This window comes from Petromyzon marinus, chromosome 8, assembly GCF_048934315.1.
Source record: "Petromyzon marinus isolate PM22_M1 ecotype Great Lakes invasive population chromosome 8, UKy_Petmar_22M1.pri1.0, whole genome shotgun sequence".
In the NCBI taxonomy this organism is placed as follows: domain Eukaryota; kingdom Metazoa; phylum Chordata; class Hyperoartia; order Petromyzontiformes; family Petromyzontidae; genus Petromyzon; species Petromyzon marinus.
The window spans coordinates 14830033-14853250 of record NC_133674.1 but is presented as its reverse complement, the minus strand read 5'-3'; the positions used below and the strand labels follow the sequence as shown (position 1 = coordinate 14853250).

The window sequence follows — 23218 nt, the reverse complement described above, 5'->3', positions numbered from 1 at the left end:
AGCTTTGTTCAGACGGACAAGTCCATCTATGCTCGGAACGGAGGAGGGGGGAGAGAGAGAAACAGCCACGATGCGCTGCTCTGTCCTGTGTTGCGTTACAACTATGTTATAAACTAGACTACTATACATTGCAATGTTATACCTTCCAATCTAAACTACATTGTATAATATCGTATACACAGCCCAATGTAAGCTCTAACATTATGCATTATATTGATATGTCTCCAACTAAACTTTTTTCTACATTACACGACTATACACCGTACTATACACTGCCATTGACAAACCCACCCTTGAATTATACAATGCGTTACTATACACTACCCTATACTTTAGACTGTCAAATATTAGACTTGTAATATTACACTATGTATTATTCTACCAACCCTACTGTATACCACACTGCCGTATATTCACTATACAATTACAATACTATATATTGCCTTATGAATGTCACACAATCCCATTGGGAATGATGTGATTCCGGAAATTTAATTGCAGTCTTAGGCCAGGATTTGTGAAAATCTGTAAGTTCTATAGATCATATGATGTTAATTTAAAAGTAAAAATTCAGCACTGTAGTATATACAGAACTGTATAAAATCTACTGCCAAGGTATGCATGCACTCTCCTATCTTGTTACATATGGATAAGTTAAATGCATTTAAAATTAAAATCTAGTCCCGTAATTTCACCAGATAAATATTTGGCAGTCACATTGTGCTCGTCTGTACATACACTGGTGTGGTATCAGTATTTGATGGTGCTGAGATAGTGCCAACCAATTTAAATATTTCCTGGGGATGCGGTTGGACGTGTGTTTTGTTGGTGCAGCGAAGCAGCAAAGCCTCCGTGCTCTTGGCAGAGAGAGAGCATATTGTGGCGTACCTCTGCCTTCTGACCCGTTTGGTTTATTCGGGCTCACGCACTCGGACGCGTCGCTTCGTAACCTTCTTGAGGGCACGACTCAAGAAATGCAGTCGGGCCCGCCCAAGGCACGGCCTGCAAATACAGGTCAGAAGCTTGAGATTTAGCACACACACACACACACGTGTGTATGGGACAAAACATATTTCTTAGCTGCTCAAAACACACTACTCAGACTGTCGAAGCACAATATTTTTTCTTAGATAATTAGTGGTATCGACAAATGAACCTTATGGCATAAACTGCGTTGCGACGTCATTTTATATCATCTGTTGAAGGCGAACTACACGGCAATCTATTCCTTTCGACGAGCTCTACACGCTGCGCTAATCAAAGTTTAAAAGTTTTAAATTTTGATTTAAAGCTTTCGTGACTGCAGTAATTCATATTCTTAGTTTTTTCGGTAAAGTCACGTTGAAGAGAAACAACAAAATAACATATATATTTTGTTATTTTGTTGTTTCTCTTTAAAAGTTTTGTTTATGGTTACGGCAATTTTGTCAACGACGGGTGCTTGGTGAAGAACGAGGAGAGGAGTGATTTCTGGTGGGTCGCGGCGTTTATGTGCGCGGTGGGACGGAGTCGCCAAAAATGGGTAAATTAATTAATCAAGATTTTGACTTCTGTTTATTCTGGACCCCGGGGTCCCGCCATAAGGTTCAAATACTAAAATTCATTACGTTTCTGTTTTAATTTTTTTAAACTGTATTTTACACTTTCCTTTTGTTACTAGACTTGCCGCAGTTCAAATATGTGAATGATGAGAAGCCCCTTCAACATAGAAAGATGCAGATTCAATGTACAATGCACATCTTGGCATTGTTTGCCACAACATGGCCACACATGCAGTTATTTTGAGCTGGTGGTCAGCATAAGGCTGAGCGCTTTTGTACTTGCAATGCACATCCCTAATGTGTTCTTAAATCTGAACTCCCATATTTATGCTGACACACATGATTCCTTCACGTAAAATATGTTGAAAACAAATGTTTTGTTCTAAAAATACACCTCAATGCATCCCTCACTAATATCTGTTTCCTTTCCCAGAAAATCAAGAATATAATTTTATTTTTCCAAAATGTTTTGACCATTTGTTTGTTATTCCGTAAATATGTCATTACATTTTTTTATTTAAAGCTTTCGTGACTGCAGGGATTCATATTCTTGGTTCTTTCGGTAAAGTCACGTAGAAGGGAAACAATAAAATAATAAAAATATAAAACAATAAAATTCTCACGACGTTTCGACGGCAACACAAGCAATCATCATCAGGTGTGAAAACCACAGCAAGAAAATTTTTAAAAAGTTGCGGTTATTTTTAACGTTAGCACCACGGAGAGCAATTTGACAGTTTGTTCAGATGGACAAGTCCATCTATGTTCGGAAAAGAGGAGGGGGGAGACGAAAAATGATGGATGCGGTCTGAAAGCCACCGTAAGCGTGAACAATCAATTAAGACCTGAAATGGTTTATCAAATCCTTCCAATGATTGCTAGTCCAGAATCCATCTTCTCGGTTGAAATTTTCTCGGTGTTTGTATATGTGGATAGCCTCATGAACGAATCTCTCATGGTAGCCAGATGGCTTGCAAATAACCTCTGTCTTGGAGAAGTCAATGTCATGTGAGCCTACTGAATTATAACAGTGATCTGCCACGGCCGAGGTGTTGGTCCTACCGCGTTTTAGGTCTGCTTTGTGTTCACGAATGCGGTCCGAGACATGTCATTTGGTTTATCCAATGTAACTACTACCACAGAGGCAACTTAGTTTGAGACGCCAGGATACTGTATGTCCGGAATCACATATTTTACAGATGGAACCAGATCACGGATTTTATGTAATGTGTTGAATCGGACCTGGATCTTGTGTTTATTCAAGATTTTGGAGATCTTTTTTGTGATCCCCGCAATGTAGGGTAAAGTGATGGTTTTGAAAGGCTCCTCAAGAGGGTCCTTCTTCATGGTTGGAGTGATAGCTTTGCGGATTGTGTAGTTGGAGTAACCATTAGCCTTACGAGCTTGGTGTACATGCTTGAGTTCACTGGCTATGTGTTCCTGGTCGGATGTGCATTGGGCTCTATGGTGCAGAGTCTTGATGAGGGAATTCTTCTGAGATGGATGGTGGTGGGAATCCGGTTTCAGGTAAGCATCCGTATGGGTAGCTTTCCTGTAGACAGAGTGGCTCATTGAACCATCAGGTCTCTTTTTTATTAGGACATCCAAAAAAGGTAGCTTGCCATCTTTTTCGACTTTCATGATAAATCTGATGGCTGGGTGTATGGAATTGATGTGGTCGAAGAATTGGTCTAGAGCAGGCCGGCCATGTGGCCAGATGACAAAAGTGTCATCCACGTACCTCTTCCATAAGGTTGGGCGTAGAGTGCCAGTCTGGATGGCTTTTTTTCGATTTAAAGCTTTCGTGACTGCAAGGATTCATCTTCTTTGGTTCTTTCGGTAAAGTCACGTAGAATGAGAATAAAATAATAAAATAAAACAATAACATTCTCACGACGTTTTGGCCACAACACAAGCGGCCTTCTTCAGGTGAAGGAACAAAAAACTGTCGAGACGACAGAACTCCAAACGACAGAGCTCCAAACATTGGAGCTCTGTCTAATGTTTGGGATACTTCAGTGTTTAGTCCTTGATGAAGTCTTCAATGATTGTGATGGTGTCAGGTATAGGAACTTTGGTGAATAAGGAAACTACATCAAAACTGACAAGCAGGTCGTCTGGGGACAGGGAAATACCCTTGATTGTCGATACCAGGTGAGTAGAATTTTGTACCGCAGAGGTGGTTTTTCCAGTGAAAGGCCGCAGTATTTCAGACAGAAAACGAGCCAGTTTGTAAGTGGGGGAGTTGATAGTAGAGACAATGGGACGAAGGGGTGTATCTACTTTATGTATTTTTGGTAAGCCGTATAATCTTGGTGGCCTGGCAGCAGAAGGTTTCAACGAAAACTGTTTGGTGTGATCAATTAATGTGGTTGAATCAGAAATGATGTTGTTTATTTGTATGACGAAGCTGTTGGTGGGATCTCTTTTTATTTTTGTATAGCTGCCATCGTTGAGTAATTCTTGAATTTTGTTGTTATATTCTATTTCATCCATGATGACAGTGGCATTGCCCTTATCGGCTGAGAGGATGACAATGTCATCCCTCTTTTTAAATTTATATAATTCAAAACGCTCATCTTTGCTGAGGTTGCTAGCTGGCATCTTAGCGTTTTTGAGGGTTGCAGCGATTTCAGATCTTGCTACCTCTGGAGCGATGTGACACAGGCCCTTGAGAGCCACGTCTACTTGGGCAATGATATGATTACCTGGTATGTGTTTAGGTGTAACTGCAAAGTTTAGCCCTTTAGCTAAAAACGGATTTCAGACCATCGGAAATAGAATTGTTACTGCGATTAATTACGACTTTGTTCACGTATAGCCTTTTGGTGTGTGGGTCCGGTCTTTTGTTGGAGAGGAGGTTAAATTTGGAAACCAGGTTGTCCTTACATTTGGTCGACAGTGGCAGCTGAAGAGGCAGTCCTATTGTCTACATGTTCCCAATCCGATGTGGACATTGTTGCCGTCAATGATAAGTATGATTTGTAGAGTGTCTTGTCGAACTGATCTAGTTCGGTGCGTAGTAGTTACATTGGAGAAACCAAACGACATGTCTCGGACTGCATTCGTGAACACAAAGCAGACCTAAAACACGGTAGGACCAACACCTCGGCCGTGGCAGATCACTGTTATAATTCAGCAGGCTCACATGACATTGACTTCTCCAAGACAGGTTCTTTGCAAGCCATTTGGCCACCATGAGAGATTCGTTCATGAGGCTATCCACATATACAAACACAGAGACAATTTCAACCGAGAAGATGGATTCTGGCTTAGCAATCATTGGGAGGATTTGATAAACCATTTCGGGTCTTAATTGATTGTTCACGCTTACGGTGGCTTTCAGACCGCATCCATTGTTTTTCGTCTTCCCCTCCTCTTTTCCGAACATAGATGGACTCGTCCATCTGAACAAACTGTCAAATCGCTCTCCGTGGTGCTAACGTTAAAAATAACCGCCACTTTTTTCAAATTTTCTTTCTGTGGTTTTCACACCTGATGATGATTGCTTGTGTTGCAGTCGAAACGTCGTGAGAATTTTATTGTTTTATATTTTTATTATTTTATTGTTTCCATTCTACGTGACTTTACCGAAAGAGCCAAGAATATATGTCATTACAATTTATTTTAACCATTTGTAAAATGTATCGGTGATAATGGAAATCATGCTGTAACTAAGAACACTGCCAGCAGAACGAGAGCCATGTGCAGCCGTCTGGAATGCTCTTTCTTCCGATACTAGGAAGCCATTAGAGCTATGCACTTTTAAATAATCTCGATTGAAAACTCTTTTCTTGAGGACTGCTTTTTCTGTTTAGTCATTTGTCCTTTCCCCGTATCTCCAATTAGCACGGTAGGCTAGGTACAGTGCAAAATAAGTTCTACGTACATATTGAGGCAGAGCATGTAAAAATTGTACATAATTACATATTTAATAATTCTCTGTTTGCAATTTTACCACTTATGTCTCACTGTGCTTTTGGAATCCATGCGAGGTGTGAAGAACTTCCTATACGTTCTTATAATATGTATAAACGTATTGATGCTACACTCATGTTGCCTGTTTTCCTGCGCCGAGTTGATATTTTTTTATTGGATTTAGTGTGGGCACTTTACCTTCTTCAACTCAAATTTGCATAAAATGTGTGAAAGTTTTTGCCATTGATATTTTGGTGTTCGTTTCATAAGAAATTTGGTTATGTAACTAACTTGCAGATTTTCAATTTTAATCTCACTGCATTCGCAAAGAGAATGGTAATAAATTATTATTAGGTGAGTAATGTTATGATGATAACGTTGCTACCAAGTGAAAAATTACTTTTTTGCATATTCACAGGATGCAGTTTGCCTGTGTACAGTAATACAAAATGATAATTCAAGCCTCTGCTATTCAATACAAAGCTTTGTATATCCATAAAGTCACTTTTATTCTAAAAGCAAACTACACAGACCTCGCCAAAACCGAGGTGAAATTATAGCCTAATTGGTGCACAATAAAGCGTGACATTCATATATCAAAATAAGATAGGCATCCAGAGAATCTTAAAACAAATTCGATCCTCCGTTAATCAGATGTTTGGTCTAAAAGAAATGAGCGAATCACCCTTTGTTGACACTTGGTATTTAGAACAACAGATTGAAAAAGTCGCCGTCCAATCACATGTAAACATGAATCTGCAACTTGAGTGATATTCAGATGAGAAAGCCAGAGGCAATTGTGTTTATGAAGCTGGAACACCACCGTCCGAATAATTACATAAAGAAAATCCCACAAAAATTAAAAGCCAAAGTTCCTGTTGTTGTGACTTGATAGGTTTGAAAACCTTATTGCGGTCACTTGGACATTACGTTGCATTTTGCAAGCAGATGCCTTTGGGGCATTTTAATATTTAAAACAATGATTATTTATTCATGCAGCAGTGTGGTGTGTACTGATTTTAAAGGGCAATGGTGCATTTAACAGAGAGCAAACTTTTTACATAATGCATGGCACCACGCTTTTTTTTCAATAGAAATGAAGACGCTCAGTTTATTTTTTATTGATACAAATAAATTGTAACGTACCGTGGACCACCACTCAATGGTATTGCCACCTTAGTTAAGGTCACTAAAAGCAATATTCCTTCACGTGGCAACCGTAGTACGTTGTTGATCTAACAAGGACCTGAAGGCAGGTATCTCATTTATTGTTTGATGTTTAAGGCTACTTTCAATTCAATCATAGTGTTAGTATAACAGCTCTGGGGCATATTGTTTCTCGCTTTTGAACGTTATCACCGTTGGAAAGATCTGCTCAGGAGATTTGAACATCTCATTTACAGCGGTCGCTCAACCCCTTCGAATAGATATAGCGAAACGGCATTTACATTCCGGTACCTTATATAGCCCTGCATAATCCTCTATTATTGTTGTTGTTTATATCAGAAAAAATCACAGTTGCACAATCTTACAATTTCTTGTTCCATGTGTTTCCCTGAAGCATCATTTTCCCACTTTTATTGTTTACATTAACGGGCTAAGTGTCTCACTAACACAGCTCCCGTTGTCCCTTTCCCTCGATGTGGCGGGAGCTCTCGCTTTTTTTACAGACTATAACTGGCTGTGATGTTTCTGTGTATGTGTCTCTCTGTGTGTGTGTCTCTCTGTTTATGTGTCTCTCTGTGTGTGTGTCTCTCTGTGTGTGTCTCTCTGTATGTGTGTCTCTCTGTATGTGTGTCTCTCTGTGTGTGTGTCTCTCTGTGTATGTGTCTCTCTGTGTATGTGTCTCTCTGTGTATGTGTCTCTCTGTGTATGTGTCTCTCTGTATGTGTGTCTCTCTGTGTATGTGTCTGTGTGTGTGTGTCTCTCTGTGTATGTGTCTCTCTGTATATGTGTCTCTCTGTGTATGTGTCTCTCTGTATGTGTGTCTCTCTGTGTATGTGTCTCTCTGTATGTGTGTCTCTCTGTGTATGTGTCTCTCTGTATGTGTCTCTCTGTATGTGTGTCTCTCTGTGTATGTGTGTCTCTCTGTATGTGTGTCTCTGTGTGTGTCTCTCTGTATGTGTGTCTCTCTGTATGTGTGTCTCTCTGTGTATGTGTCTCTCTGTATGTGTGTCTCTCTGTATGTGTGTCTCTCTGTATGTGTGTCTCTCTGTGTATGTGTCTCTCTGTATGTGTGTCTCTGTGTGTGTGTCTCTCTGTATGTGTCTCTCTGTATGTGTGTCTCTCTGTTTGTTTGTCTCTCTGTGTATGTGTCTCTCTGTGTGTGTGTCTCTCTGTTTATGTGTCTCTCTGTGTGTGTGTCTCTCTGTGTGTGTCTCTCTGTATGTGTGTCTCTCTGTATGTGTGTCTCTCTGTGTGTGTGTCTCTCTGTGTATGTGTCTCTCTGTGTATGTGTCTCTCTGTGTGTGTGTCTCTCTGTGTATATGTCTCTCTGTATGTGTGTCTCTCTGTGTATGTGTCTCTCTGTATATGTGTCTCTCTGTGTATGTGTCTCTCTGTATGTGTGTCTCTCTGTGTATGTGTCTCTCTGTATGTGTGTCTCTCTGTGTATGTGTCTCTCTGTATGTGTCTCTCTGTATGTGTGTCTCTCTGTGTATGTGTGTCTCTCTGTATGTGTGTCTCTGTGTGTGTGTCTCTCTGTATGTGTGTCTCTCTGTATGTGTGTCTCTCTGTGTATGTGTCTCTCTGTATGTGTGTCTCTCTGTATGTGTGTCTCTCTGTATGTGTGTCTCTCTGTGTATGTCTCTCTGTATGTGTGTCTCTCTGTGTGTGTCTCTCTGTATGTGTCTCTCTGTATGTGTGTCTCTCTGTTTGTTTGTCTCTCTGTGTATGTGTCTCTGTGTGTGTGTGTCTCTCTGTTTATGTGTCTCTCTGTGTGTGTGTCTCTCTGTGTGTGTGTCTCTCTGTATGTGTGTCTCTCTGTATGTGTGTCTCTCTGTGTGTGTCTCTCTGTGTATGTGTCTCTCTGTGTATGTGTCTCTCTGTGTGTGTCTCTCTGTGTATGTGTCTCTCTGTATGTGTGTCTCTCTGTGTATGTGTCTCTGTGTGTGTGTGTCTCTCTGTGTATGTGTCTCTCTGTATATGTGTCTCTCTGTGTATGTGTCTCTCTGTATGTGTGTCTCTCTGTGTATGTGTCTCTCTGTATGTGTGTCTCTCTGTGTATGTGTCTCTCTGTATGTGTCTCTCTGTATGTGTGTCTCTCTGTGTATGTGTGTCTCTCTGTATGTGTGTCTCTGTGTGTGTCTCTCTGTATGTGTGTCTCTCTGTATGTGTGTCTCTCTGTGTATGTGTGTCTCTCTGTATGTGTGTCTCTGTGTGTGTGTCTCTCTGTATGTGTGTCTCTCTGTATGTGTGTCTCTCTGTGTATGTGTCTCTCTGTATGTGTGTCTCTCTGTGTATGTGTCTCTCTGTATGTGTGTCTCTCTGTGTGTGTCTCTCTGTATGTGTCTCTCTGTATGTGTGTCTCTCTGTTTGTTTGTCTCTCTGTGTATGTGTCTCTCTGTGTGTGTGTCTCTCTGTTTATGTGTCTCTCTGTGTGTGTGTCTCTCTGTATGTGTGTCTCTCTGTATGTGTGTCTTTCTGTGTGTGTGTCTCTCTGTGTATGTGTCTCTCTGTGTATGTGTCTCTCTGTGTGTGTGTCTCTCTGTGTATGTGTCTCTCTGTATGTGTGTCTCTCTGTGTATGTGTCTGTGTGTGTGTGTCTCTCTGTGTATGTGTCTCTCTGTATATGTGTCTCTCTGTGTATGTGTCTCTCTGTATGTGTGTCTCTTTGTGTATGTGTCTCTCTGTATGTGTGTCTCTCTGTGTATGTGTCTCTCTGTATGTGTCTCTCTGTATGTGTGTCTCTCTGTGTATGTGTGTCTCTCTGTATGTGTGTCTCTGTGTTTGTGTCTCTCTGTATGTGTGTCTCTCTGTATGTGTGTCTCTCTGTGTATGTGTCTCTCTGTATGTGTGTCTCTCTGTATGTGTGTCTCTCTGTGTATGTGTCTCTCTGTGTATGTGTCTCTCTGTATGTGTGTCTCTCTGTGTGTGTCTCTCTGTATGTGTCTCTCTGTATGTGTGTCTCTCTGTTTGTTTGTCTCTCTGTGTATGTGTCTCTCTGTGTGTGTGTCTCTCTGTATGTGTCTCTCTGTATGTGTCTCTCTGTGAATGTGTCTCTCTGTATGTGTCTCTCTGTGTATGTGTCTCTCTGTGTGTGTGTCTCTGTATGTGTGTCTCTGTATGTGTGTCTCTCTGTTTATGTGTCTCTCTGTGTATGTGTCTGTGTGTGTGTGTCTCTCTGTATGTGTCTCTCTGTATGTGTCTCTCTGTATGTGTGTCTCTCTGTGTATGTGTCTCTCTGTTTATGTGTCTCTCTGTGTATGTGTCTCTCTGTGTGTGTGTCTCTCTGTATGTGTGTCTCTCTGTGTATGTGTCTCTCTGTATGTGTGTCTCTCTGTTTGTTTGTCTCAATGTGTATGTGTCTCTGTGTGTGTGTCTCTCTCTGTATGTGTCTCTCTGTATGTGTGTCTCTCTGTGTATGTGTCTCTCTGTATGTGTCTCTCTGTATGTGTGTCTCTCTGTTTGCCTCTGTGTTTGTGCCTCTCTGTATGTGTCTTTATGTGTGTGCCTCTCTTTGTGTCTCTCTCTGTGTGTGTGTCTCTCTCTTTGTGTGTCTATCTCTGTTTATCTCTGTGTGTGTGTGTCTCTCTCTCTCTCTGTGTCTCTCTGTGTTGTGTCTCTGTCTATCTCCATATGTGTCTCTCTCTGTGTAGGTCTCTCTCTCTCTCTGTGTCTCTCTCTATGTGGATGTCTCTCTCTGTTTGTGGATTGTCCCTCTGTGTGTATCTCTCACTCTGTGTCTCTCTGTGTGTGTCTCTGTGTGTATCTCTCTTTCTCCACGTGTGTCACTCTTGTTCACATGCTGGTCTTTCCTCGTAGTTGCTCTTGCCGTTTTATTTTGTCCGGTTCTCTCACATTGACATGCTAATCTCTCATTGGCACAGTCCCTGTTTGCTGGAGCCGTCTTACATTGACATGCTAATCTTCTCATTGACACAGCCCCTTGTTGCTGGAGCCGTCTTACATTGACATGCTAATCTTGTCATTGACACAGTCCCCGGTTGCTGGAGCTGTCTTACATTGACATGCTAATCTTCTCATCGATACAGCCCCTGGTTGCTGTAGCCGTCTTACATTGACATGCTAATCTCTTACATTTACATGCAAATTTGATCTCTAGCTCCGCCCACTTACCCTTGGGTTGAGCCCACCTCAAGCCTATGTAACCTCTTGTTGCAGCAGCTCTTTCTCCTGCCTCAGCAGTTCTCCTGCTGTGTTTGTCTCACCTGATGACGATTGCTTGTGTTGCGATCGAAACGTCGTCATCTATTAATTTTCTATCTACGTGACTTTACCGAAAGAACCAAAAGGTATTGTTATGTAATTATATAATTATTTCCCCACCATAAATGTCCCCATACATATTTTACTGCTCTCTTAGATTATGGAAAAGGTGGCAAACCCAGTGCAAATGTATATTCGAAATAGCAGTGGATAGAGCTTTGAAGAGAAAATATATGCAGAATCAAAGAGGCAGTGAGAGTGGGAGCGCACGAAAGGCAGAGTCTAGAAAAAACAGACAAATGAGAACCGGTTTTTTTTTAATGGCAGGAAAGTACTCTGTGACGTTCAGTTTTTCTAGCCCATCAAGAACGTTATCTGAAAGTTTCACTGTATTTAAAAAAAAAGTCGATACATAGGTTCATCTATCTGCTGCTTTTCTAAATCACGTCACAGTGTTTAATGTTCACCTTTAGACCAGTTGGAGTCCTTTGATTATGTCCTCTAGGATTGCAAGAATGAAGATTTCAACTGCCAGACACTTGCAATCTGCTGCTCAGCAAATATAATTTTAATCGCTAGGACATCCAGGCAGTCCAGATGGCATTCCAAGTGCATTCCTAAAAGGAATATGTTGCTGAAGAGCATTTACATTAAGTCATGTTCCCTACATTAGCAGAGCAGGTGCTGAGATATATAATATACACACATATATATGAATACCAGGGCTAATATGTATACGTTTATAATGCTTTTTCTAGGTAGGCTAGATAGCTGTAGTGACGCTCATTTGATTTGCATTTGATTATTACATGTGGCATGTGCGAAAAGACCCACGTTCAGAGGCAAACCGGTTTGATTTATTGGTGACCCACAGTTATAGCACCAAGAACATCTCGAAGCTGCAAGCGGCTCCTGATCGAGATGCTGTAGGAGTTTTTACCACTGTCTGATTAATGTTCTTCATTTACCATTCCCCCAGAGTGTTGCCCCAGCTTTTGACCAGCAGGCAATTTCCACACTGCTCTGCTCACCCACCATGAGCTCACAGAGTTGAATTGGCTCTAATCCAGTACAAACACGATTTTTTTAAAATACTGTATATATATACATTTAATTAAATCGTGATGTTCGGAAGATCAATCTTACGTGAAACAATTTTACCGTAAACATGTTCTTTTTTTTTTACAATTTTCTCAACGAAAGCAGTTTACCTGTAAATAATGTAAATCTTTACGTTTCAATGCAGAACATTTGTTCGTATTGAACGTGCATAGTGACTTGGGTTGCTTTTTTATACACTTAGTCTGGGAAACTTACAGTTGTGTGTTGATGAATCACAGATAGGGAAAGGGAATTGAGAACCACTAACTCAACAGGGAATAAAGGAACAATAGACAGCCAGACAGCATGGCACACTTTCTCTGCGATAGTCACTTAAGTCAAATGAGGCGTTGGAGGTAACCGGAAAGTAGAGATGGTTGTCAGCACTGGTTGTCAATCACAACAGGGTAAAGAATATTGAGCGGGCGGCACGATTTGGCCCTTTGGAGATGCATATCCACGAGCACCGTCAACCTCACAAGAGAACAGGGTTTCTCTGCAAGGTTTTTTGCACGGTTATGAGTCGTCAGACTTTTAAAAAGTTAAATGATGTACGATACAATTATTTTTAGATAGCGCTCCTCATGCAGAGCATCCTAGGGTTCCTTACAATATACGTACGTGCACTCTATAATTGCTCAGTTGATTTCATATGTTTTGGAATGTATTGTATTTCCCAGAAAATTGCACAACTCAGATGCACGCATCCTATGTTTTACCCCACTGTTCATTGACCTCTTTTAAGTGTAATACATTAGGAATGATTATTAATAACTGTAACAGTACGGGTATATAAACAGCCATTAATGTCACTCAAAGATAACTGTAATCACCTTCCCAGATGTTGAATGTGTGGATAGGTAACATTTACAATGTTTAACGTATATTGAAACTTAGCTTAGCCATGTGTTGTGCCAAATCCATTTAATTAAATGTAGCCTGAAATGATTCGGTGCTCACCATTGAAATAGGTAAATTGTTTGTAACATGCAGAACACTGAAGCTCAAGGTGCGTCTCACACCAGTTTTTCACACAGTGAAAGTTAAATTTTGATTTAAAGCTTTCGTGACTGCAGTGATTCATATTCTTGGTTCTTTCGGTAAAGTCACGTTGAAGGAAAACTGCTTGTGTTGCAGTCGAAACGTCGCGAGAATTTTATTGTTTTATATATATATTTTATTATTTTATTGTTTTCCTTCAACGTGACTTTACCGAAAGAACCAATAATATATATACAGTGAAAGTTGCTCATCGCTACCTTGTTGAACATTCTGTGGCGCGGATCATTTTTTTTTGGAGCTGGAAATGACATTTTCCCCATGAATGTTAAGCCATCCTTGGGTAAGCACATCCTTACACTCGCTGGATAGGGTTTTTCCCATATTCTTGGTTCTTTCGGTAAAGTCACATAGAAGGGAAACTTTACCGAAAGAACCAAGAATATGAATCCCTGCAGTCACGAACGCTTTAAATCAGGGTTTTTCCCATGAACACTTTCAGAGTGAAGAAGCACTCACCTGTTTGCTCCTCTTCATGACAGGCTGCAGAGTATTGATCGCCACGTTGTGTCAGGTGGGCTGCCGGGACAATCGCTGGCTATAAATTGTTTCTTGTTGATCTGCTCAAAGCCAGGTTTAAACCATCCAAGGACACACAGAGTCAAGACGTGAAACCCATTGACCTCAGTTTCAAATGTAAAAGTCTGTTAAAGGCCCATTTACAACATTTTAAATATATATGCGACCCTTAAATTAGCACGCCAGAGGCGAAAAGGCAAATGCATTAACACGTTTACACAGTTAAAGCACATTTGTGCTTGTTTATAAATACATACGAGTCTATCGCAAGTTTGAAAACACTCTACTTAAATCAAACAATCATATTTGCTCGTACTGTATACCATTATACTGTACATGTAGAACTTCGTTAATACTGTTATTGAAAAAGAAAATAGAATACATACCGAATCAAAGTGTGCAAGGAACAAAATTGTCTTAGGCATGCGTTACGTTGGGGGAAAAAAAACACTCTGATGGTTGCCACATTGACTGTGCTTCTGCTTCTTCTTTCAGAAGAAAGGTCGCAACAGAATTGGCCAAAAAGGGCCTCTCTGAAGCCAGCAAGGTCACCACCAGCTGTTGCCCAGCACCAGCCGGAGAAAGGTTTTGAAGGTGAATGTCTATTCTTTGTACAGCTTCATTACTGTAAATGCATTTTGTTGCTGTGATGCTCTTTAGTTACAAATATTTCCGGCGATTCATTTGTAAGATACCCACTGGTTTCTAATGGCTCTCTTTGCTTTCTTCTCAAGAGGCAATACAAAAAATTGTTAAATTGATGGCTCCGTATCTTACCAGGGAGAATGTTACAATATTTAATGAGTTCATTGAGATTGGTTGTTGGCATGTAGAGGCTTTGACATAAAATGCAGTTTTCTCTGTGCTGTAACTTATCCCTGTTATTTTAGTAGGGTATTTATACATGGATCACGACGTATATTTTTCATGGGTCTTGTGAATGAGTGGAAATTCGACAGCGTAACAAACACTACAAGAAAGGATGCACTCTTAATTTAATATGCACCACAAGGTATGCATTACTTCCTAAAGTCTAACATATTGCAACACGCAATTAATACACAAAATGTATGCCTTGTCTGAAATGAATTTGATATGTACATGACAATATTTGTAATAATATTGCAGAGGCAGCAATAAAATGTTCATGAGTGCAATATCATTCCATTGAAGTCGCGCATGTTTAGGTACTCGGAATCCAGGGTTTGTGAGAATCTATGTTGCCATCATTGAGTTCGCTTCGCACTTTCTAGATTTTTTTAATTCACATATTGGACAAGATGAGGTAATTTACATAATCCGTGGATGGTTCAGAAACAAATATCCAAACCTGCATCCATAATAACCTAAAGCAATAACCACCGCTATATTACGTGCCATGCACAGTTTGCACAGCATATTCTCATGCATGCAAGTTTCTTGGCAAATCATACAATAATTACAGTCACTTGTCAATACACTGCTCAGCAAAGGCCTCCCCATGGCGTGTCGACCACGGGAGGTATTTTTTTTATCATACTTCGCCATGCCGATCAGTGCGTGTTCATGAAGTTCGGGTGGTGCCCAGACCCCGTTCAGATATCACTTAGCACTGACGTTGGCCTCAGCTGAGAATCCAACTAGGTCACCTGGTTTATAGCGCAGTGAGCCAACCACTGCGCCGCTGCTCCGCCCCATTGAATAATATATATGTACCAAGGAGAAAAGAATGCCTGCTTTAACATTCCATTTATTTCCTGGCGATTGTTGGTCTAGCTGTAGGCAGATGAATAGGACGTGGTAGCATGGCATGCTCTGATGCATAGCAGTGTTGGCTGTATTATTGTGTCAGTGTACCATCCCATAGTGATCACCTGATTATAATTTCCCACCTCTCCCATCTTCTCCTAATTTTACTTGACACCTAGCAATCCATAGCAATTAGAATGTACCATAATTGTCCTATAAACATTTATGAAGTTGGTTGGATGCAGTTACATTAACTTGAAATAAACTGCTGGCATGTCACTGTTAAACATAATAGATGCAGATGTTTTGCTTAGGTACTATGTATAAATAAATAATATATAGGAGTGGTCATTTCATTAGCATGAGATACAAAAAAGGAAATATTTCAATATAAGTCATTACCATTAATTATGTGTAGATCACGTAAAACACTCACTTATTATATGATCAAAATCATAAACTGAGCAATATAGGGACCTGTAATTCACGTAGCAGGCTCGTGAGTGAAGTATATAAGGTACATTCGCTTTAGTATATGGTCTGCCATTTACTACACTAGTAACCAAATCCAAGAAACTACAAATAAGTACTGCATACCTTTTATTCCTGGCTATTACCAAATATGAATCAGCATTTGATGCAATGGATACTGCAGGAGTCTTCCAAGCCAAGGTCTTACTAATACAATAATTACGTAGGAACTATACAAATCATTACAAAAATAAGGAAGCACTGCAATGAGATTGCATAAAGAGAAATAAGAAGAGGTATCAGATAGTAAAATAGGTTCTCACCAAGGATATTCAGAGACATTTGATATTTTATAAGAACTGGTTTGGAGAAATAAAGGCAGACACACGAATGGAGAGACTGTTAGCCATGTCAGATTTGCTGATGAAAATCAATCATAACAATGGAGATAATTGAAGGGCATAACACATAATGCTGCAAGTTTGGACTCGACAAATATGAGCAAAAACAAAAAGATGTTTATATTCTTGGTTCTCTCGGTAAGTCACGTAGAAGGGAAACAATAAAATAATAAAAATGTAAAACCACATTTTTATTATTTTTTTGTTGTTTTATATTTTTATTGTTGTTTTATATTTTTATTATTTTATTGTTTCCCTTCTACGTGACTTTACCGAAAGAACCAAGAATATGAATCCCTGCAGTAACGAAAGCTTTAAAACAAAAAGATGTTTGCTAAATAAATTAAGGTGATCGTTGGAGGTTCACAAGTAGAATATTTACAGCTGGGGCAGTTATGAAATGTGTATTGGGATGAAAATTATGAAATCGAGGTGAATATAAGAGCAGGATTGATCACATTTGGAGAAAAATGTTTTGATCATACAAAGTAGATTTAAAGCTTTCGTGACTGCAGGGATTCATATTCTTGGTTCTTTCGGTAAAGTCACGTAGAAGGGAAACAATAAAATAATAAAAACAGAATAACAACAACAAAATCCAGAAAAACGCATGTCAAATATAAATATATTTTTATTATTGTATTGTTTCCCTTCTACGTGACTTTACCGAAAGAACCAAGAATACGTCAAAAGTAGCATAACAGTACTGTGCACGAAGAAGACACTTTTCAATAATGGTATAATCACAGATATGACATGAATGAGAAACACGGACACAAGCAAATTAAATAGAAAATAAACGTACAAAGAAGGGATGGAGAGATGTATGCTTGAAGTAATATTTGAATTATACTGACAAAAACAGTGATATCATATTAGGTGCTAAACTAAACCCATTTAATTTGACCATGTAAAGCCGACTGAGCTATTAGCCCTGTTCCAGAGGTGACCAGGCCACACATGATACAGTAAGGGAAAACAGTATTTGATCCCCTGCTGATTTTGTACGTTTGCCCACTGACAAAGAACTTATGAGTCTATAATTTTAATGATAGGTTTATTTGAACAGTGAGAGACAGAATAACAACAAAAAAATCCAGAAAAACGCATGTCAAAAATGTTATAAATTGAATTTCGATTTAAAGCTTTCGTGACTGCAATGATTCATCTTCTTTGGTTCTTTCGGTAAAGTCACGTAGAATGAGAATAAAATAATAAATTGATAAAATAAAATAACACAATAATATTCTCACGACGTTTCGGCCACAACACAAGCGGCCTTCATCAGGTGAAGGGACGAGATGTGTCTGGTAGGACAGCGCTGGCACTCCACTTTACCGAAAGAACCAAAGAAGATGTTATAAATTGATTTGCATTTTAATGAGGGAAATAAGTATTTGACCCACTCTCAATCAGAAAGATTTCTGGCTCCCAGATGTCTTTTATACAGGTAACGAGCTGAGATTAGGAGCACACTCTTAAAGGGAGTGCTCCTAATCTCAGCTCGTTACCTGTATAAAAGACACCTGTCCACAGAAGCAATCAGTCAATCAGATTCCAAACTCTCCACCATGGCCAAGACCAAAGAGCTCTCCAAGGATGTCAGGGACAAGATTGTAGACCTACACAAGGCTGGAATGGGCTACACGACTATTGCCAAGCAGCTTGGTGAGAAGGTGACAACAGTTGGTGCGATTATTCGCAAATGGAAGAAACACAAAAGAACTGTCAATCTCCCTCGGTCTGGGGCTCCATGCAAGATTTCATCTCGTGGAGTTGCAATGATCATGAGAACGGTGAGGAATCAGCCCAGAACTACACGGGAGGATCTTGTCAATGATCTCAAGGCAGCTCGGACCATAGTCACAAAGAAAACAATTGGTAACACACTACACCGTGAAAGGCTGAAATCCTGCAGCACCCGCAAGGTCCCCCTGCTCAAGAAAGCACATATACATGCCCGTCTGAAGTTTGCCAATGAACATCTGAATGATTCAGAGGACAACTGGGTGAAAGTGTTGTGGTCAGATGAGACCAAAATGGAGCTCTTTGGCATCAACTCAACTCGCCGTGTTTGGAGGAGGAGGAGGAGGATGAATGCTGCCTATGACCCCAAGAACACCATCCCCACCGTCAAACATGGAGGTGGAAACATTATGCTTTGTGGGTGTTTTTCTGCTAAGGGGACAGGACAACTTCACCGCATCAAAGGGACAATGGACGGGGCTATGTACCGTCAAATCTTGGGTGAGAACCTCCTTCCCTCAGCCAGGGCATTGAAAATGGGTCGCGGATGGGTATTCCAGCGTGACAATGACCCAAAACACACGGCCAAGGCAACAAAGGAGTGGCTCAAGAAGAAGCACATTAAGGTCCTGGAGTAGCCTAGCCTGTCTCCAGGCGTTAATCCCATAGAAAATCTGTGGAAGGAGCTGAAGGTTCGAGTTGCCAAACGTCAGCCTCGAAACCTTAATGACTTGGAGAAGATCTGCAAAGAGGAGTGGGACAAAATCCTTCCTGAGATGTGTGCAAACCTGGTGGCCAACTACAAGAAACGTCTGACCTCTGTGATTGCCAACAAGGGTTTTGCCACCAAGTACTGAGTCATGTTTTGCAGAGGGGTCAAATACTTATTTCCCTCATTAAAATGCAAATCAATTTATAACATTTTTGACATGCGTTTTCTGGATGTTTTTGTTATTCTGTCTCTCACTGTTCAAATAAACCTACCATTAAAATTATAGACTGATCATTTCTTTGTCAGTGGGCAAACGTACAAATTCAGCAGGTGATCAAATACTTTTTTCCCCTCACTGTACAGGTATCGTCAAAGTGTGGATCGAACCCATGACCTGCATATCAGGGGAAGGAGATAACATCTCATCACCTAAATTAAGTGGGCTTTGGCAGGATACATTGTTCAACGTTAATGATGTCCAATGGATGAGACTGGAGATGGAATGGCAACTTAAGCAGAATATACGTTTGCGAGGATGGCTAGCATGGAGCGATGAGATCAGGTCATTTGCAGGAGTGAATCGATTGCAGCATTACAGGACCACGTGTGACGGCGATGGCATGAGCAAGTTTTCATCCAGCAGTCAATACGGAATGGCTGATGACGACGCCATTCTCTGTGCACTGATATTACAGGAGAATGTCAGTTCCTTTTACCATTTGTTGAAAAATTGTATGTGAGCATGTTCCCATTTTAAAATACTTTGGATGAAAGAGAGAGAGATATATATACACATGCACACAGTATGATGTGTGCATTCTGCGTTGGTGGCATGTGCAACAACATTGAAAGTGTTGAATTTCCCAAGGTTGCCGACTTGATAGCAAAACCCTCATTTACAGTTCAAATCATGTCTTAACCATGACATGCATAATTTCTCTCTTATTTAATTATACACCGGCATATGTTTAGGTATGCTAGAGTTGTTGGTAATATTTTGAAGATGCTTAAATATGCAGCGTGAAGATGAATCATATTATCAGTCGTACACCGGATGTTTGTGACAAGTAAATTGTAGATTCGGTTTTTTTTCTATACTTGTTTAAAATCTCTTTAATTCGCTATAAGGATTTCATTAATGCATTCAGTTATTAAAATTCTATCGAGTATAACATGCTGATAGCCTATATGATCTCTACACGTTTGTAATGTCGTTACTTTGTATATGAGTGCGTTTGCCATTTTCAAACGTGTACATTATAGACGTGTTGGCACCATGGCCGATATTGATGCCTCATCCGCTCTGTAATCAACCCACAATTGTTTTCTTTAAAAGTAATTGAAGAATTGTCCGCGAGGATACTTTTTAGATGAGAAAAGATCACCTTGTGGCGTATCTTTCGCCAGAAAGCCATCAAGAGGTGCATGCCAAGCTGGGTTGTAAGGTTACAATGACGCTGGAATTTCAATCCGGCGAATAAAAGGGCCTCAAACGTCCTCGCGGTAATCCCACACTCATGAAATGTCACTTAGCAGGCCAAGCCATACTCATAAAAAAAATACAACTCACTACAATAACAACAACAACCCAAAGCTAGTTTGTTGTTGAAAAAATAAATATCCATTCGTGGCTTTCTCACCAACGGCTCCCTCCTCAATTCCCCCGCCTCAAGCGTCCAGCTTCGAGGGGTTTGTACCGTGTTTTTTTTATTCTTTATATCTTCGATTGCGAAATTACGGAAAAAGGGCACATTGAATGCTATAAATGGTAACAGGTGTAAAGGGTTATGAAACCCCCCGGGGGCGCAAGGGGGGGAGGGGGGCGAGCGGGCTGGGTGGGTGTGGGTCCGCTCTCAAAAGCATCGGCTCACAACCACATTGAGAAACGAGTCCTGAAATTGGTTCATATACGCAGGGTTGGTGCTCCCCATTGCCTGAGTCAGCCTGAAATGTTGGACCCAACGCTGTGCTCAGCCTGGGGGGGGGGGGGGGAGTGCGGCTGCTAAGCGAAACCGTGAGTCATTGGTCCCCCGTGTGCCGTCAGAGACCATGGCAACGGGGATCTCGGCAACCCGGAGCGTGCCCCGAAAGGACAACTTTATTATAAACACTGCAGTGGCATGTTGAGCACCAAGTGGCTTCTAATAAGACTACGGGGAGCGTGTGATATAACGTTAGGATCTTATGTAAAACAGCAGTGATGGTTTTTGGATGGTGGTCATTTTTACAATTGCCTTTGTGTGTGCTGTGAATAATCTTTCATTGTTTTAATTCCAGTCTCCGCTGCAAAAATGTTGTTATTTTCAAATCAGAAATGCGTCAAGGTAGAATGGAGGTATACAATGCATGTGAAGTGTATTTGCATGAAATAATTGTGAGGTTTTAACATACCAAATATATTCTATTGGATGCTCCGCATGTAATGGGTGTTCTGCTTGGCTGATGTATATTTTAGTAATTGCATGTATATTTAAGATAGTGTTCTGCATGATTGATTTTTTGTGTTAGCAACGTGACTATATGTTTAGGTGTCATTACGTCCACGCGTGGCATTTGTTTATCCGCTCCAAGCGCACCGTAAAACTAACCACGAATTTGCGGAACACTTAGAGAAAACAATAACTCATCGGAAACGGCACAACAAATTACTTGCCAGCTACCATTCGCCCACTGGTCTCCACTTTGCATTCCGTGTCTTGACTACGGCAACCTGGGGACACGTTCAGTGCAGAGGTCTCCTGAGCAAGCGCTATTACGACTGATAATGAATGCCAGCCATGAGCACTGTTTTTAGCATACCCCCCACCTCCCTCTCCCATTGCAGTCGGCGCCCACTCGTGCTGAGTATCGGCTGTCACCCATGCTTGCCCGCCTGTTGGCTGCGGTGCAGGTTTGCACAGTCCTGCTTGGGTGTACAATGTTCATTGGCCATTATTGTGCGTCCCTTTCAGCGTGGCTATGCACGCTTAGTATTTCAAGCATTGACAAATTGCACGGCAGGTGAAGTTTGATTCCTTGCACATTTGGAAATTGTGTTCCACTCGTAATTTTCCCACAAGTTACGTGTAAGTCACTGAAGCTGTATTCTCTAAAAAAAAGCCCTGCTTTGTATACGTGTTTAGTGTACAATGTGATATGTTTATTGTTAGAGCTTACTGGGGCATAAGGCAGTCATTTAACAATTAAACTCAGCAGGATCTGTAACATCTACCCATGAGCCAGTAGACTAAATGACCCTCCACTCGGGTGACAATTATTTAAATAGAGCACAGAGAGCACCCCATCAAAGCCCAGGAGTACAGTGGTCAGCATAAAAGTAAGATAAATTAGAAGACACTAATCGATTGAAGAAGGAAGTTTTAGATATAGTGTTAATTATACACAATAACTGCAGACCAATTATACATATAGTTCAAAGGAATTACACATGCTTAAATTCTACCTTCAATAATGCTGTTTGTCACTGGCCTCTTGGCATTTTGGGAATTTGGTGCCTCTGATAAAAAACCATAGATATTATATTAACTGTAAAACGGAGTGCTGTGCACAATTTCAGCAAGTGTCTTGTACTGTTCCACATTATTAGCTTGTTGCTTTGTCCTTTTCAACACGACGTTTCGCAGATGCGTCTGCCAACCAGGACCCAGCGCACGACCACTTTGCGGGCATGAAGACGCCCGGGCAGCAGCAGCTCATCACGCTGCAGGAGCAGGTGAAGGCTGGCTTGATCTCCATCGACGAGGCGGTCATTCGCTTCAAGGCGAATCAGATCGACGAGAAGCGCCGTATGGCCTCTTTCAAGTTCCATGAGGTGTGAGCATGGCCACGTTCACACAGGGGGCTTCAGTGGGTGCAGCCGGGGGCCTCACATTTTGTGCCCCCCCCCCCCATCCACCACCACAAAAAAATACACTTAACTATAATGGTTGAAACACAATAATGTAGCACAATGTATGTATAAGGGGTGACACGGTGGCGAGATGTTAACTTCCTCGCCTGGTATGCAGAAGGTCGTGGGTGTGATTCCGACCCTGACACCTGTTGTAATATATGGAGTTTGCATGTTCTTCCTGTGGTCGCATGGATTTTTCTCCACGTCCTTTGGTTTTAGAGTGTTTGGCAGCTATACATTTCCACGTGATAAGCTGCTTCATCGAGTTATCATTTGTGGCTAGGTCGCTTCTGAAAAAGAGCTATATAGCTCAGTGGGCCTTACCTGATAAAATAAAAAAAAATAGTTTAGTTTATTTCTGTATGTTGAACTTCTTTTGCACCGGACGTAGCCAATAATGCTCATCGATGATTAATAAAAAAAAAATCTTGATCAACAGGTACTTTGGTAATTCCAGCCATAGCATCGCTATGTGCATTACTACAAGTTTTCAACCCAAATAGAAGCAGTTTTGTTTATTTCAAGTTTTGATGTCGCGTTATTACAGTGCATACATTGCATTTTTAAAATCAAGAACTGATATACCCGGGGTAAATAACAATTGGGTGTTTAGCATTGAGCAATGGTGGTGGTAAAACATGAATGGGAATAAATTGAATATATGCGAAACCCTAGGCCTCCATCAAATGTAATGTTGAACTTCTTTCACACCATACGTAGTCAACCGTGCTAATTGCACATG

At 40.8% G+C, this 23218-nt stretch overlaps 1 protein-coding gene across 4 annotated transcripts in view; it reads left to right on the top strand.

Annotated features, from left to right (window-relative positions):
* LOC103091780 (phosphoinositide 3-kinase adapter protein 1) overlaps positions 1 to 23218 on the top strand; it is a 199600-nt gene that overhangs the window by 151661 nt on the left and 24721 nt on the right. For 3 of the 4 annotated variants that reach the window (XM_032949831.2, XM_032949832.2, XM_076065679.1), the window contains 3 exons: positions 835 to 1014; positions 14022 to 14120; positions 22208 to 22395. In XM_032949831.2, the coding sequence (XP_032805722.2) occupies positions 835 to 1014; positions 14022 to 14120; positions 22208 to 22395 (467 nt within the window). The remainder of the gene's footprint in view (positions 1 to 834; positions 1015 to 14021; positions 14121 to 22207; positions 22396 to 23218) is intronic. The other variant, XM_032949833.2, reaches the window with a different exon arrangement.